Source organism: Anomaloglossus baeobatrachus, chromosome 1 (genome assembly GCF_048569485.1).
Source record: "Anomaloglossus baeobatrachus isolate aAnoBae1 chromosome 1, aAnoBae1.hap1, whole genome shotgun sequence".
Taxonomy (NCBI): domain Eukaryota; kingdom Metazoa; phylum Chordata; class Amphibia; order Anura; family Aromobatidae; genus Anomaloglossus; species Anomaloglossus baeobatrachus.
In genome coordinates, this window is record NC_134353.1 from 531,862,947 (window position 1) to 531,881,548 (window position 18,602).

At 42.7% G+C, this 18,602-nt stretch overlaps 1 protein-coding gene across 3 annotated transcripts in view; it reads right to left on the bottom strand.

Moving 5' to 3' along the window:
* The window catches only part of ADAMTSL1 (ADAMTS like 1), a 483,577-nt gene that overhangs the window by 50,597 nt on the left and 414,378 nt on the right, over positions 1–18,602 (bottom strand). Inside the window, exon 24 of one of the 3 annotated variants that reach the window (XM_075316466.1) lies at positions 1,114–1,198. The exons of the other annotated variants lie outside the window; for them this stretch is intronic. Within the exon in view, the coding sequence (XP_075172581.1) occupies positions 1,182–1,198 (17 nt within the window). The 3' untranslated portion in view covers positions 1,114–1,181. Of the gene's footprint in view, positions 1–1,113; positions 1,199–18,602 lie in introns of those variants that run through there. 3 annotated transcript variants of the gene reach the window in all.

Here is an 18,602-nt window from a genome sequence, read left to right on the forward strand (position 1 = left end):
CATAAGAGTTTGTGGTATAGAGGAAAACCTCACCAAATCTCAAAAAGAGGGTAGCATTAGGACTTGAGTACAGTCATAATTGCAAAGGGTATAGAATCCTAACTCCCAAAAACAGACAGTTACTATTAGCAACCACATTACTTTTGTCGAGGACCTAAGCAATAATGTGAGGACGTTACTGAAAATAAGAATAAAGAAAACTGGTGATCAGTTTCCTGCTGAACAAATGGACGAAGTCAAGCCCCGACACTCCAGGTGAGCAGGTATAATCAAACTCAGATATATGGTATTATTATGATTGTTTATTATTACAGCGCCATTTATTCCATGGCGCTTTACATGTGAAAGGGGTATACATAATAGGGACAAGTACAATAATCATAAACAATACAAGGCACAGACTGGTAGAGGAGGAGAGAGGTCCCTGCCCACGAGGGCTCACAGTCTACAAGGGATGGGTGAGGATACAGTAGGTGAGGGTAGAACTGGTCATGCGGTGCTGTGTCAGACAGAGGATTACGGCAGGTTGTAGCTTTGTCAGAAGAGGTGGGTCTTCAGGTTCCTTTTGAAGCTTGTCAAGGTAGGCGAGTGTCTGATATGTTGTCGCAGCGCATTCCAGTGTATGGGGGAGGCACGCGAGAAATCTTGGAAGCAATGGTGGGAAGAGGAGATGAGAGGGGAGTAGAGAAGGAGATCTTGTGAGGATCGAAGGTTACATGCAGGTAAGTACCGGGAGACTATGTCACAGATGTAGGGAGGAGACAGGTTGCGGATGGCTTTGTAGGTCATGGTTAGGGTTTTGAACTGGAGTCGTTGGGCAATGGGAAGCCAGTGAAGTGACTGGCAGAGAGGAGAGGTCGGGGAGTAGCATTCATCAAGAGAAAACAAAAGGAAACCACTTGTACATGTTGAGAAGATATATATCAGCTCTCAGTATGGGAAACTAGCCGTTTATTAGAAAGATGACTATGAAGAAAGAGTTAATATAGCATAGTATTAATACATAATCCCTGCTTAGAAGATATTTGCGTATATAGACGAGGGACAACATGTGGTTCTTAGAAAATGCCTTATACACAAAGTGAACGATAATCCACTTGACCTGTGTGCTCACTTCTCCCTGGGATAAACTTGTCAGTATCCTGATGAATCTCATATGCATTACTCATCCATAAAGACTATCAGCGCAATGGGTTGCCTGAATATACAAAACAGATACAGCTAAATAGAGAGGCAGACACAGGAAACCAATGGCAGATTGTATGTATACACATAGGGGATCTACATTTAATAATAAGCTATACAGATATTGACCCTTATGGGGACAACATGATTAGTCAAGGACGGTTCCCTTAATTTTACCGATCATGTAACACTACATAATGAAATGTAAAGTGTTGGGATATTATGCCTTTTAACAACCTATAAACTGTACTCAATACATTTTAGTGTGAAACCCTTCTACCCTATTGACAATATTAATTATATTTATCATATAAGCTTGCCGCTGCGTAGCCCAAATAATGTTTTACTGCTGCTACTGCTTTTTCACTTCCTAATTGTGTCCTAATTTGATCTTGGCAGCCCGACATACCTGAGAGAAGTAACTTTATAACTTTCATGCATAGACGGTAAAATAGGTGGCACAGGACCATCTTTCAAGACTCCATCGTTGCTGAGAATCATATTGCCTCTGGCCAATGTGGATGACTAGTCAGATCTAGCATCAGATATCGAAAACAGCTATGAAGAGTAGGTCTCCAGATGCTGACTATTGTAAGGAAATATGCAGAGAAGAGCAGATCTGAATGTACACATACTGGCAGTGGAATTGAAGAGATTATGTAAGTGCTAAATTGGACATAGGATGATACTGCCAGATAGAGGGTGTGCCTGAAGCTGGATCCAGTAGTGTGGTGGGAATGTTTGATGCAAAACTACTGAATGAGGGTGATGCAGGGACTCCTGGATTTAAGCATATTGCCTTATTGTGATTTCTGTGAGGAAGCTTTGTCTGTCATTTTACCAATAATGGGGGCTCTGGGTGTCATTACTGTGGAAGGTGCAATGCTGTGGATAAAACATTGCAACAGAGCCTTACTGAATAAAATAAGAAATTAATGAGAGACCAGGCCGCTAGTCTTATGTGCTTGTGTGACCCACAACTAGTGTAAAAACGATGTCCGCTGCTGCAAGTTTTAAGAGCCCTAAGGCTGGAGAGGATAGAATAGGACTCCGGAGAAACGTGCATCAATCTGTGCTGCTGTGAATGAAACCAAGGTCCAGTCCGTGATGTAGATGAAAAGGTGTTTTATTTACGCCTTTCAAAGTGAAAGTCCACTTGTTCCTTAGTTACCTCCAGCAGTGATCTGGCTGTACCAAGAGAAAAGGAAGGTGACCATCTGGTAGAAGACACTATCAGGGCGCATGGACATCCTCAGAAGAGGAGTGGTGGATCACTGCAACAGTGAATATATGTTTTTGCTCTATCTCATTTCTAGCATTTTAGAAAAACATTACTTACCAATGGACAACACTACACAATGCATAAACTGTATATCAGGGCTGCTGTGCACCTTAAAGTGGACATGGTCCACAGTCAGCGTAAAAAAAGTCTTTCTTTATTTTCACATAGTATTAAAAAAGTCCATCCATATTTAGAAGACCCTGACGCGTTTCCGACGCAAAACAACGTCCTTAATCATAGGCTGTGATTAAGGACGCCCTTTTGCATCGGAAACGCATCAGAGTCTTCTAAATATGGATGGACTTTTTTTAATACTATGTGAAAATAAAGAAAGACATTTTTTTTACGCTGGATGTGTCGATATTTTTTCCTTCTATTCAAGATGCAGTCCACCTGGTGAACTTCATATCTTTGCACTCCGTGGATGTATGGTGACTTATTCTATTAGGCGTGTCAAGCTTTCTTTCACCTCGTTTGTTGATAGTCCACAGTCATCTGTGTTATACTATAGGGAGGTCCTAAATGTATTAGCGAGTATAATAATTGTATGCTACAAAGAACATAGTTTTAAACCAACATCTAATAAATTGGGATTTCTGGCACTGGAACTATACAGAATGCTTAATTAATATGGGTCAGAGGCGGGAAATTCAATATACCTTGCAGCAGCCAACTGAACTATGATTATCCAGGAACACACATTCACTTCCACAGGAATTTTTGGCCGGGTGTATCTTGTACTATTATGAATGACTTTTCTCCTGCTTGAGTGTTGTGAGTTTAAACAATAAACTTGAACTAATTCAATATTCAACTGAGCACTGCAAATCGACAACTTCATAACCATGCCGCTCTGAAAATTCTATTTTATAAGAAACTTTCTTTCCAAACATGTGCTTGAGGAAACGAAAAAAAAAAAAAAGAACGATAAAATGTTGAGACCATTCATGTCATGGTTTTCATTACTTCTCCCACCGGCCTCCTATTAATGGAGAGTACAAAATCCTTGGAGATGATAAGCCTTTAAAAATCTGAATATCTATATGATGAACTATAGCATTGGGGTTCAATCTGCATTACATTAATGTAAAGAACAAATTGATCCCTAACATAAGTCAGGGGAGTCTTTTATAGCACTTTCCTGAGGAAGGCACCGTGGTGTCCCGCCAGCTATCAGTCTCCTTTGGTTTCTTTAAACAATAAATAAACATTTTATATGTAAAATGCAATGATTTGTGCACTAGCACTAAAAAAACAGTTAAGATTTTTCCTAAAAAATGTACTTCATGACTAATAATGGATTTGGCGTTACATAAGTACTTTACTGAGGAGTTAGCAACTTAAAGGAGGCAATGTGTGGCCTGGTGACCATATGTGAAGCTAAAAGGATTTTCTATGGCTCCAGACTAATTTAGAACTCAAATGTTTAACAAGATACATCAGCATGAATCCAGTATATATAACTGACAAGATTAAGGAAGACATCCATAATTTTTTTTTATTGCACTGCACATGCTGGATGCACTGGGAATAAAACAGAATCCATTCCCCTTCATCCTCTAAAAATGGGTCTTAGTGGCTAATGTTGATTCTAGTTGGATTACACAAAGCATTTTTAAGAATCAAAGTGGTGCCTTGATCATTTTGTTCACCTTTGCAGGCAGTAGAGGGCTTTACCAGCTTTAGAAAAAAATAAAAAATCAAGACAGTCGCATATGGCTTAAAAGAACAAATTATATTCACCTCTTACATTCCCCACAGCTCCAAAATTGACAGTCCCTTGGCCAATGACTGGTCTTTACGCAATGACGTCTATGCTTTACTGACATATAACCGAAGCATCAGTGATGTGCGTGTGCTATGGGCAGAGATTGAATGTATGACAGTAGATATTTTAAAGGAGGCAGTAAGAAAATAATAAAGTTCTGCAATGTCGACCAACATCTAATGTAATAATTATATAGATACATATATGCAAATAACCTCTTCATTAACAGAGATGTGTTTTAGGTCTTTTGCTCCTCATCAGAGTACCACAGGAGAACTGGTTTGCTGGGTGAGAGGCCTTTGACAGGGAGCCTAAGTTTGACCATTTCATGTATTATAAGTCTTTCCACATGGTAGTCTCCACAAGGAGAAACTCTGTCACCTTGCCACAGGTCCTGCAGTTAGCCAATCAGTTATCCTGCCTTAAAGTACCGTCACACATAACGAGATCGCTAGCGAGATCGCAGATGAGTCACGGTTTCTGTGACGCAGTAGCGATCCTGTTAGCGATCTCGTTATGTGTGACACCTACCAGCGATCAGGCCCCTGCTGTGAGATCTCTAGTCGTTGCAGAATGGTCCAGGCCATTTTCTTCAAAGGCGATGTCCTGCTGGGCAGGACACATCGCTGTGTTTGACACTGTGTGACAGGGTCACAGTGACTGCTGAGATCATTATACAGGTCGCTACTGCGACCTGTATTGTTCCTGCATCGCTGGTAAGATATGACTGTGTGACATCTCACCTGCGACCTCCCAGCGACTTACCTGAGATCCCTATCAGGTCGCATCGTTTTCGGGATCGCTGGTAAGTCGTTGTGTGTGACTGGGCCTTTACGCTGACAAAGGATGAAACCCCGAAACACTGGTTTTGCTGTTTATTCTAAGTAATGCTCTCTTTCTTTGTGAAGAGGCTTATTTGCACGTTTAGTCTTTGTTCTGTTTGCTGTGTCTCTCAGTAATCACACTCAGTTGAGATCTTCAGGCTCTTTATTAGGTGGTATTGTCAGCCATTACATCGCTCTCTGCTGCCTATACTCTGTCTGCAGTACCAGCGAGTACCCACTTGCTTGTGGTGAACACATACAAGTAGTGAGACCCCTAGAAGCCATACAGCATATACATATTGCTACATCCTTTCTCTTTAACCCCTTCAGCCCCGGGGCACTTTCCGTTTTTGCGTTTTTGTTTTTTGCTCCCCTTCTTCCGAGAGCCGTAACTTTTTTATTTTTCCGTCAATCTTGCCATATGAGGGCTTGTTTTTTGCGGGACAAGTTGTGCTTTTAAATGAAACTATAAGTTTTACCATATCGTGTACTGGAAAACAGCAAAAAAATTCAAAATGCAGAAAAATTGCAAAAAAAGTGTGATGGCACAATAGTTTTTGGGATGTTTTATTCACGGTGTTCACTATATGGTAAAACTGATGTGTGGGTATGATGCCTGAGGTCAGTGCGAGTTTGTAGACACCAAACATGTATAGGTTTACTTGTATCTAAGGGGTTAAATAAAATTCACAAGTTTGTCCAATAAAAGTGGTGCATGTTTTGCGCCATTTTCCGTAACACGTAGCGTTCTCATTTTTTGGGATCTATGGCTCAGTGACAGCTTATTTTTTGTGTCTCGAGCTGACGTTTCTAATGGTACTATTTTTGCGCAGATGCTACGTTTTGATCGCCTTTTATTGCATTTTGCGTAAAACTTGCGGCAACCAAAAAACTTAATTTTGGCGTTTGGAATTTTTTGCCACTACGCCGTTTACCAATCAGATTAATTGATTTTATATTTTGATAGATCGGGCATTTCTGAACGCGGCAATACCAAATATGTGTATATTTATTTATTTTTTAACCTTTAATTTTCAATGGGGGGAAAGGGGGGCAATTTGAACTTTTAGGTTTTTTGTTTTTTATTTTTTAAAACTTTTTTTTTACTTTTTTTTTTTATTTTACTAATCCCCCTAGGGGGCTATAGCGATCAGCAATCCGATCGCTATTATCTATCTGCTGATCACAGCTATACAGCTGTAAACAGCAGATACAGTCACTTTCTTTTTCCCTCTGCTCTCGGCCGAGGGAAAACGAAAGTGAAACATCATAGCTGCAGGCATCATCACATGACCCTCTGCTACGATGGCAACCACCGATAGTCACGTGATCACGCACGTGACTTCCGGTGGGGGAGGCGGTAAGTAAAAACCATGGCCGCGCGCATTTAGATCTTGCTGCCAGACTTTGGCAGCAAGATTTAAGGGGTTAATGGCCGCGGGTGGAAGCGATTCCACCCGCGGCTAGCAGGCACACATGTCAGCTGTTGAAAACAGCTGATATGTGTGCCAACCGCCGCCGCCTGCCCGCGGGAGGGGGCGGGGCTTAACGGGACACGCTCCATGACGGATATATCCGTCCATGGTCTTGAAGGGGTTAAACAAGAAGAACAATCAAACTTAATAAACACGACAGTTAATCTGACCAAGTAAAAGATAATTACAATATATACAGTCATGGCCAAAAGTTTTGAGAATGCTACAAATATTAATTTTTACAAAGTCTACTGCTTAAGTTTTTCTAATGGCAATTTGCATATACTCCAGAATGTCATAAAGAGTGATCAGCTTAACAGCAATTACTTGCAAAGTCAATATTGGCTAAGAAAATGAACTTTAACCCCCAAAACACATTTCAACATCATTGCATTCCTGCCTTAAAAGGAGCAGCTAACATTGTTTTAGTGATTGTTCCATTAACACAGGTGTGGGTGTTGATGAGGACAGGGCTGGCGATCAATCAGTCATGATTAAGAAAGATTAAGAAACACCACTGGACACTTTAAAAGGAGGCTGGTGCTTGGTATCATTGTTTCTCTTCAGTTAAAGTGAACCTGTCATCAGAAATTTAGCTATAAACCTAAAAGTTTCCCCCTCTGCAGCTCCTGGGCTGCATTCTAGGAAGCTTCCTATAGTTTTTGTGGCCCCTTTTATTCCAAAATAAATACTTTACAAACTTGTACCTTTTCGTATGCAAATTTCTTAAATCTTCCATGGGGGCGGGCTGCCTGATGTACGTTGCTGTCCTCCTGCCGATTTACGCCGCCCCCGAACGCTGAATTTCAAACCTCAGGACGCCGCCCCTGGGCGCCCGTGGTCCCGCGCATGCGCTGTGCTACTGTAGCGGTGCCGTGCACTGCGTGCACGTGTGACCGCTGGTGACGCTTTTGCGCGGGCACCGACTGCTCCGTCCGCTCCTCCCATCTATTTCCTGCTGCTGAGCAGGATGGGAAGGAGGTGACGTCCGGTCATCTGGCCAGCGAGCGTTTGCGCAGAACGCTGGAGGAAGAGGGGAAAGTGCGGTCACGAGGTTATGGGCGCACTTGCTGATGACACTCACAGCGCCGCCCATAACCTCGTGCCCGCGCAAAGTGTCACTTGCGGTCACACGTGCACGGCACCGCTACAGTAGCACAGCGCATGCGCGAGACCACGGGCGCCCAGGGGCGGCGTCCTGAGGTTTGAAATTCAGCGTTCGGGGGCGGCGTAAATCGGCAGGAGGACAACATCACATCAGGCACCCCGCCCCATGGAAGATTTAAGAAATTTGCATACGAAAAGGTACAAGTTTGTAAAGTATTTATTTTGGAACAAAAGGGGCCACAAAAACTATAGGAAGCTTCCTAGAATGCAGCCCAGGAGCTGCAGAGGGGGAAACTTTTAGCTTTATAGCTAAATTTCTGATGACAGGTTCCCTTTAACCATGGTTATCGCTAAAGAACCACGTGCAGCCATCATTGCTCTGCACAAAAATGGCCTAACAGGGAAGAGTATCGCAGCTACAAAGATTGCACCTCAGTCAACAATCTATCGCATCATCAAGAACTTCAAGGAGAGAGCTTCCATTGTTGCCAAAAAGGCTCCTGGGTGCCAAAGAAGGACCAGCAAACGCCAGGACCGAATCTTAAAACTGTTTCAGCTGCGGGATCGGACTACCAGCAGTGCCGAGCTAGCTCAGCAATGGCAGCAGGCTGGTGTGAGTGCTTCTGCATGCACTGTGAGGCGGAGACTCTTTGAGCAAGGCCTGGATTCAAGGAGGGCAGCAAAGAAGCCACTTCTCTCCAGAAAAAACATCAGGGACCGACTGATTTTCTGCAAAAGGTATAGGGAGTGGACTGGTGAGGACTGGGGTAAAGTAATTTTGTCAGATGAATCCCCTTTTCGATTGTTTGGGACATCTGGAAAACAGCTTATTAGGATAAGAAGAGGTGAGCGCTACCACCAGTCTTGTCTCATGCCAACTGTTAATAAGCATCCTGAAACGATTCATGTGTGGGGTTGCTTCTCAGCCAAGGGAATCGGCTCACTCACAGTCTTGCCTAAAAACACAGCCATGAATAAAGAATGGTACCAGAATGTCCTCCAAGAGCAACTTGTCCCAACTGTCCAAGAGCAGTTTGGCGCCCAACAATGCCTTTTCCAGCATGATGGAGCACCTTGCCATAAAGCAAAGGTGATCACTAAATGGCTCATGGAACAAAACATAGAGAATTTGGGTCCATGGCCTGGAAACTCCCCAGATCTTAATCCCATTGAGAACTTGTGGGTAATCATCAAGAGACGGGTGGACAAACAAAAACCAACAAATTCTGGCAAAATGCAAGCATTGCTTATGCAAGAATGGACAGCTATCAGTCAGGATTTGGTCCAGAAGTTGATTGAGAGTATGCCAGGGAGAATTGCAGAGGTCCTGAAGAAGAAGGGTCAACACTGCAAATATTGACTTGCTGCATTAACTCATTCTAACTGTCAATATAACCTTTTGGTACTCATAATATGATTGCAATTATATTTCTGTATGTGATGTAAACATCAGACAAACACAATTAAAAACCAGAGGGCAACAGATCATGTGAAAATATAATTTTGGTGTCATTCTCAAAACTTTTGTCCATTACTGTAGAATTAGATATAATCCTTGAGGTGCGCAGGCTTTCTGATCATTCTGCCGGCCCTAGTAACATAAGAAGAGTCAATGTCCACCTCTGGTAGTTGTTCTGATTCTGGTAATATGCCTTCTGATATTGCCTGTCTCTGGTTAACAGTCTCACCCTGATGGTCAGCAGTCACTGTTGGTACTTGGCTTGGACTTGCTGCCTCGTTATCTTGGGTATCAGGATATTGTTCAAAAGGCCATGAATCATCTTGTTCTTGTGTTTTCCTCAAATATCTCCTGTTTCTCCTTAGGCTTCTTCCGTCTTCTGTTACAATTTCGTAGGACCGAGGTCCTAGTTTCTGGACAACCTTTGCCTTTTGCCAGTGTTTGAGTGTTTGTCGTATTTGCTGCTTGGCTGTAGCCGTATGTTGTCATTCCTCTGGAGATCTGGCAGATCCTTTGCAGATTTATTGTAATAGAAAGCTTGCCTATCTTGATTTTTCTTTAGTTGAGCTTTGATGTTTCCCACCAACTTTGGCTTTAACAGATGACTAGCGGTTGGTAAGAGTGTCTTGGTATGTCTACTCATGAGCCTCTGTGCCGGACTGCTGTCTATGCCTGGGGTGGGTGTGTTTCTATGATCCAGTATAGACAGATAAACATCAGTACCTGCCTGTTTTGCTTTTTTTAGGAGTCTTTTGGCCGTTTTTACTGCGGACTCTGCTTTGCCATTACTCTGTGGATATCTTGGAGAAGACGTCTGGTGTTCAAATTCCCATCTCTTGCTGAAAGTTTTAAACTCTTCTAAAGTAAACTGAGCAGCATTGTCAGAGAACACGATATTCGGAATGCCATACCTGGCAAAATGGGCCTTGAGTTTTTTTAATCACTGTTCTCGCTCTTGTGTCCTGTAACAAATCAATCTCCTAAAAGTTAGATAAATAGTCCACTGTAATCAGGTATTCTTTGTCATTCCATGTGAACACATCTGTTTCAATTTTTGACCAAGGCCTCTGTGGAATTTCATGAGGTTGCAATGTCTCCTTCTGTTGCATATCACTGCAGGATGCACATATTTCACATTGTGCTATATAGTTTTTAATGTGGTCATTCATTCATGGCCAATAAATAGATTCTCTTGCTCGCCGTAGACATCCTTCCCTGCCTAAGTGAGAAGAGTGCAGTGTTTCCAGTATGTCTCTTCTGAGTGCTTCTGGTATAACAGCTCTATCTCCTTTAAAGATGATTCCTTGCTGCACTGACAGTTCATCTCTTATGTGGAAGAATGGAGAAACTTCCCTAGGCGCATGCTGCTTGTATTCTGGCCAGCCCTGCAAGATGACAGTCTTTAAGATCTGGAGAATTTTATCCTTCTCTGTACAAGTCTGTATTTGCTTAAACTTGTCTTTTGACACTGCCAGGTAGTCACACAGATTGATGGTTTTCAATTTATTCTCCTCATCATTTGTGACAGGTAGGTATGCTCTGCTTAGAGTATCTGCAATCAATAAGTCTCTTTCTGGACAGTAACAGATGCCAAAATCATATTTCTGAAGTCGTAACAGCGCTGTAGTCTCTTTGGGGCATTTAGTAGTGGTTTCTTTGTAATGCTCTCCAATGGCTTGTGATCAGACTGCACTGTTACTCGTCGACCATAGGTGTACTGGTGAAACTTCTCCATCCCAAATACCACAGCCAGTAACTCCTTCTCAATCTGAGCATATCCCTGCTCTGTTGTTGAGAGGGCTCTGCTTGCAAACGTGATTGGCTGTTTGTTCTGCATTAGTGTAGCTCCAAGGCATCACATTGTACCACCACTTCTCGATCTGGGTCGAAATACTTCAGGGTTGCTGCATCTGCAATAGCCTTCTTTACAGACCGGAAAGCAGTTTCCTGGTTTTCTGTCCATTTCCAGAGCACATCTTTGTGGGTTAGCTGTCTCAGTGGCTCACACATATCTGACAGATGCTTGCAAAATTTGGAGAGATAATTTACCATGCCCAGAAATCGTTGTACTCCACACACATCAGTTGGGGTTGGCAAATCTTGAATTGCTCTCACCTTTTCTGGATCCACTTTTACACCATTTGAGGTCAGAAGATGTCCAATATATGCAACTTCTGTCATTTTCAGTTTAAATTTGTCCACGTTCAGCTTTATTTGTTTTGCTCTACATCGGTCCAAATATTGTATCATCTTCTGATCATGATCTTCTTGATTGCAGATTTCATATCTTCACCTTCTCCCACTATAAGGATACCATCTGCTATTGTTTTTACTACAGGAAGTCCTCCCAAAGCATGCATCAATTTCTACTGGAACATCTCCGGAGCAGGTTTTAGTCCCATGGGCAGTCTCAGCCATTTATAGCGTCCAAATGGTGAAGAAAATGTTGTCAATAAACTTGATTCTTCAGTCAGTTCCACATGCCAGAATCCATTTTTGACATCACATACAGAAAATATTTTAGCCTTTGATAGATCTGGGAGAACATCCTCCAATGTTGGCATCGGGTAATGATTTCTTTTCAGCGCCTTGTTGAGTGGCTTCGGATCAATGTATATTCTTAACTTGCCTGATGGTTTCTGCACTATGACCAAACTGCTGATCCAATCTGTGCTCTTCTGGACTGGTGCGATCATGCCTCTTTTCTATAAATCTTATAGATCTACTTTCAGTGGTTGCATTATAGCTACAGGCACCCTTCTTGTAGGTAATCTGATAGGCTACACGGTTTTACCAATTTCTAGCCTGTATTTACCTTCAATACACCCATCACCTTCAAATAAATCAGCATACTCCATTTTTATTTTTTGAAAGTCCAAATTGCGCTCTGCATTTAGTTTGGGATTTGGTATATCCTGGGAAACTTCAACAGACATAATGTTCTGCGACTGTACTTTTAAGTCCATTGCCTGCACTGCTTTTACTCCCAGTATTGGTACATGGTTCCCACCATGCAGCATGGTAAATTCAGCTCTGTAACTTTTCCTGTTACATGGGTTCCGTATTTTGAGCTTACATGTCCCCATAGGTTTCAGAACACTTTTGTTGTACATCACCAGTACCTTGTCTGTTGGCTCAATGGAAACCTGTTTGTTCAGCAGAGCACTTGGAATTACATTACAGCTTGCTCCACAATCCAGCTGAAATCTTATGGGCTTCTCATCCAACAGGAAGGTTGCATAGAGCTGCTTGGCATCCTTGACTACTGGCTGCCTGATTACATTGACATTCTCTGTTGCAGGTTGCAGCTGTAGCCATGTAATGTCCTCTGCACTGTCAGTGTCTGGTGTCACAGTGTGGACCTGTCCATGCTGTTTGCTTGTTCCCAGCCTGCACACAGCTGAGAATGATTCTTCTTGCCACATAATCTGCAGGTTTCGCCATATGCGGCAGACTTGGTCTTGTCTCTGTCATGTCTCTTACCACAATATTTGCAGTGGATCGTGCTTATAGGGGAGCTTGGTCTTGTCTTTACTTTCATAGATACTGCATGTACCTTATCATCATTATTATCACTGGTGCCTGCCATCATCTTCAGGCTGCGCTTTGTCAGCTCTGCAGTCCTGCAGATTTGGATGCATCTCTCTAAGGTCAGCTCTTCATCTCTGAGTAACCTTTTTCTGAGGCGAGTGTCCATAATGCCACATACAATTCTGTCTCTTATGAGGCTATCTCTGATTTCCCCAAAGCCATATGTTGCAGCCAATGTCCTCAGCTCTGTCACATATCTGTCTACATTTTCACCATCCGCCTGCTGTCTTGTGAAGGTGTTGAGGGATGTTACTGGAGATGCCAAGATTTGCCAAAAAGTTCAAACTTGGAAGTTCTGAAGGGAGTTGGGTCGCTAATATATTGGTTGCAAGACTAAAGGAGGCTTTACACGCTACAACATTGCTAGCGATGTCGCTAGCGTTCGCACCCGCCCCCGTCGTTTGTGCGTCACGGGCAAATCGCTGCCCGTGGCGGACAAAATCGCTAGTAGCCATCACACATACCGACCTTCCTAACGACGTCGCTGTGGCCAGCGAACAGCCTCTTTTCTAAGGGGGCGGTTCGTGCGGCGTCACAGCGACGTCACATGGCAGGCGTCCAATAGAAGCGGAGGGGCAGAGAGCAGCCGCATGAAAGTCACGCCCACCTCGTTGCCGGAGGATGCAAGTACGGTGTTGTTTGTCGTTCCTGGGGTGTCACACGTAGCGATGTGTGCTGCCTCAGGAACGATGAACAACCTGCATCCAAAATCAGCAACGATATTTGGGAAATGGACAACGTGTCAACAATCAACGATTTGGTATTTTGCATCATTAGCGGTCGCTCGTACGTGTCACACGCAACGACGTCGCTAACGAGGCCGGATGTGCGTCACAAATTTCGTGACCCCCAACGACATATCGTTAGCGATGTCGTTGCGTGTAAAGTGGCCTTAAGACCTCATTCAAATGTTTGTTTTTCATCTTTTATCATTGTCTTTTATGGATAGCGCTTTTTATCATTTTAATTCTAGGCGTTCTCATATCTGTGTTATTTGCGAACTTCGTGTCCAGAAAAAAATCATGGACGTATGTCCGTTTTTTATCCTAGTCCTGGATCAAAATCACTCATACAAATCTATGGGTGCATGAAAATTATAAAATTATGCTCAGCACATTGATGGCATCAATGTGCAATCTGTGTCTTGAAGACAAGCCTAAAGGCCAAAATGCACTTTAGAATACAGTTCAAAAGACCTGCCATTATTGGTGGGATGGCCAACCATCTGATATTTATGGAGGCCTCTCGATTTTCCCCACGAGAGATGATTTTGTGGGGAGAAAAGGAACATTCCGTCTGAATTTAGTTTGAACATCTGACACTTTAAATCTCCTCTTTCCCCATCGAAAAAAAGTTGAAAGCTCAGTCACACTGAGCATTGTTGTGTACGGAGGACTTGGAGAGATATCTGTCAGACAAAGGTTTCAGCCAACATCTATCCAGAGTGTATGCCTAGCTTTAGGCAGCTTTCTTTCTTTTTTCATTTTGTTACATTTTCGAAATGACATTTAATTAAGGAAATTGGTGGGAGCTACTGATTTTTTTATTAAAATACAGCATTCCTGGTGAAGGTTTTTATTGAGTACCATGTATAATGCAATTAATATGTAGATAACATCTATATAAAACTTGTTATTCATGCTGGTCAAGTCAATAGGATTTAAGGTAGATGGTGTGCACCCCTATAAACTGAATCCATGTATGAATATCCAGCAATGACTACCCTAGTAAAGATCAGTATTATTAACACTGACAAGACTTTTTTTTTGCTGTAGTGCCTGTAATGATCTGTTTTGCCATTCTGTCATGTGTGTAATTACAATCACTGCTTTTACTATTAAGTATAGAAAAGGAAAGCCATATGTTCTGCATATGGTCTACAGAAGGCGCTAGGTGACGTTAGTGATTACTGGCCAGACAGGGGAAGCTGGATTCTATGACTAGTGCATATTCACAGTAACTTAGATATATATATGGTATATACCCAATAAGATGACAGCACAGCACAGCACATATTCTAATTTTACAGTAAAAAAATACTTTGTGAAATGGTCAAAAGAATCATGTAATGACAGACCACGTGCTGTAACACATAGACACTGTTCTTCAAATATTAGAACACTCGATAGATTTGGAGTATTATCAATAAATGTTGCAGCCTTTAGCCACCATATAATGTATAACAAGTATAAAAGCCGCTTTACACGCTACGACATCGCTAAAGCGATCTCGTTGGGGTCACGGAATTTGTGATGCACATCCGGCCGCTTTAGCGATGTCCTTGCATGTGACACCTATGAGCGATTTTGAATTGTCGCAAAAACGGTCAAAATCCCTCATCGGTGACATGGGGGTCCATTCTCGAATATCGTTGCTGCTGCAGTAGCGATGTAGTTCCTCGTTGCTGCGGCAGTACACATTGCTCAGTGTGACACCGTCAGGAACGAGGAACCTCTCCTTACCTGCATCCCGCCCGCAATGAGGAAGGAAGGAGGTGGGCGGGATGTTATGTCCCGCTCATCTCCGCCCCTCCGCTTCTATTGGGCAGCCCTCTTAGTGACGTCGCTGTGACGCCACGCGGACCGCCCCCTTAGAAAGGAGGCGGATCACCGGTCACAGCGACGTCGCTAGGCAGGTAAGTAGTGTGACGGGTCTGGGCGATGTTGTGCGCCACGGGCAGCAATTTGCCCGTGTCGCACAACCGATGGGGGCGGGTCCCACGCTAGCGATATCGGTACCGATATCGCAGCGTGTAAAGTGGCCTTAAGCATTCGGTATCAAATGTTTTATGCAGCGAGAGACATTTAGTTCTGATTAGAGATGGGCAGACTTGCAAATAACCGGGACCGGCGGGCACCTGCTAATGTTTTACAAAAATACGGTTCCAGTCTGGAATTCGGTACCCATATAAGTCTATGGGAACCAGAATCGGGGGTTTAAAAATGTTGGTGGAAGGGATGGGGGGATAGGAGCACAAGCGGTGTACTCACCATAGCTCCGTGCCATGGCGACAAGTTGCTTCCAGGTCGCGCATTCACTTCTGGAGCTGCGTACGTCTAGATTGTGCACTAAAAATAAAGGTAGATGCTAGAATGTACTGGCCCCTTCCAGGTATGACGTAATTTGTCACCTGATGGGGGGACGTGTTCATAATGCAGCCCAGTTTAGAATAACCATTCTTTTTCTCAGTCCATGTGGGCATGGAGTTGTTTATAATAGAAGCGGGGGTCTGATGGTAAGACCCCTAGATGGGGGAGAGGAATGAGCAGATCTCTGCGCCTGCCATGTTCCTCCTCTGCTCATCCTGGTTCATGAAGCAGAAGGCGCAGGATAAGCTGCGCCCACGATGTTTGCTCCTTTGCTCATCCTGGGCCTCCTGGTTCATGAAGCAGGAGGCTCAGAATGAGCTGCACCTGCGATGTTTCCTCCTCCTCTCATCCTGAGCCTCCTGGTTCATGATTCATGAAGCATGAGGCTTAGGATGAGCTGTACCCACGATGTTTCCTCCTATGCTCATCCTCAGCCTCCTGATTTATGAATCATGATTCTCACCGCCTGTGAGTGATTGCAGTCAGACACTATCACACAGACTGGGGCCGCGTCTAACTGCAACCAATCACAGAGGCCAGGCCGACTGGTAGGCGGGGAAAGCAGAGAAAGCAGTGCATATGTATGAGCAATAATGAGCGACCCAGGGAGGCCACAGGAGCAGCGTGCAGTCGAGCAGGAGCAGTTTACAGCCGCGACGGAGCCTTGGTAAGTACGAAGCGCTCACTTCATTCTCATTCTCTTGTTTTCCTTTATTTTTTATTTCATTTCTCGAGTGCCGAATCTAGATCAAACACCTGGAATCCAGGACACCTTTGAAACCGCGTGGATCTGGACTTTTACAGTCCCGGTCTGCCCATCACTAGTTCTGATAGCTTCTTGAACTGGCAGCAAAAATCTCCAGATTTCCAAAGAGAACTTCAAAGGAAGTGCTAACAGCCAGCAACAGGGAAAAGGATAGATTATTGGTACAGACATGCTGAATATATTCAACCGAGTAGGACACTCAAGTTAAAGGGATTTTATTTGAATATACATTGAAAACCAATACTAAAGATATGTTTTTAATGTGAGGCTCTGACTCCCACCAACCAGTGGTCAAAAGCACCATAGTGCTCCAGTGTGCAACTGCAGTTCAGCCTCATTCACCTATATATCCCCAGCCAAAAGTGGTTCACCAGTATGTGCAGATGGAGGCATCCTTCTTCATAGTTGACACTGTATGACTTTGATTGAATTTCTCTATCCATTCATATACTCTTCTTTCCAACAAAACACTATATTGTGTACAAAGACTATGATAAATATCAGCACCAGTCACATACTCATACCTTAAAAAACAAATGTCTGCACCCTGCTTTTCTTTTGTGGAAATCACAAGTGGGGCAGACATTGTTTCTCACATTGCAGCTACAAATGAACTGACGTAATTGGGCAGCAGTGACGGGTATCTCATAGTGAAAGCTCTGCTAAGAAAGTGAGGCCAACAGAAGTTTTAATATAACCGGAGTGTTGAAATGATTAAAATACTATAAAATACTAGTTTAGAATTGTTGCCATGATTATAATTTAATTTTAAATCTTAAAGATTTGTGCAAATATTCACATCAATCATATTCCAAGAGTCCATTCCAGTTCATATTACAAAAGACAAGTCCAGTGGTAAAGCGTCTCACAGATGTGCCATATACTTGTAAAGTAAAATTGGGCACATGTAGAGCTCAAAAGAGGTGTATTATGGATCTGCATAAGCTGTAATGTATATACTTTGATGCATATAATGTACTGTATGTTTAGATTTAACAGTTTAATTGCAGAGTTCTCACCTGGTGGGGGTTGTGCACTCACAATCACAGGAATACACTCAAATATATGGCTGCAGCGGCCTCTTGGCGTGCAAAGATAAAAAACAGGAGATCAACACTCCCGATAGACAGGATGCACAGGATGTGAAGAGGACAAGCCAGGTAAGTATATTCCAAATAGTTTATTAGGTCTACGTGTTTCAAAGGTATAAACTTCTATAGGACAGAACGGCTTGCAGTAGTTTCTATCCTGAAGAAGACGTTTATACTTCGAAACGTGTAGACCTAATAAACTACTTGGAATATACTTACCTGGCTTGCCCTCTTCACATCCTGTGCATCTTGTCCTTCAGTAGTGTGGATTTTAACCCTTCATCTCCTATTTTTTATCTCTAGAATTAACAGTTGGAATCTCAGATGAGTCTTTGTAAATACAGAATTCAAATCCCAGAACAAAAAATAGAAATGTGTCGCCTTAAAGAAAAGTTCCAACATGACCTGGCAGTCTGCTTTAGTGAAAGCTAATCATCTGACGACATATTCTTCTCAGTTCATTTTTTCCTTTTACCTTTAAGATGAATTAATTAGAAACTTAGTAAAGTGCTATCTCACTATGACTTACAGTATGTAGTATTTTCTAAAGTAATACATTTTAAGGAGTGTCCATTGTTGTGATCTGCGTAAAAGAGGTTCAAGCTGATATCAAGTCCTCAACCACACGCAGCAAGAACCATGAGAAACTGACACAGATGTCAATCCATAGGAAAAATAATAATAGAACAAAAACACAATAAGCTGAAGAAAAACATACAAAGATAGGCTTTCTTTCAAGTGCCTCAAGAACAACACCCATCTTTCATTTTACTTTGGTAGGCATTTAAAAAGAAATAGAATTTCTCATGCAAAGCCTAAAGTTAACCAAAGCCATTGGGTATAACCTGATGCAAGGCATATGTGTTTCCCTGGAAAACCAGAGTTCAACATGGAAGGATTCACAACAAGGTTGACATAGCCAGTCAGTAAGCAAATATAGCATCTAACAGGGATCAAGTAACTCT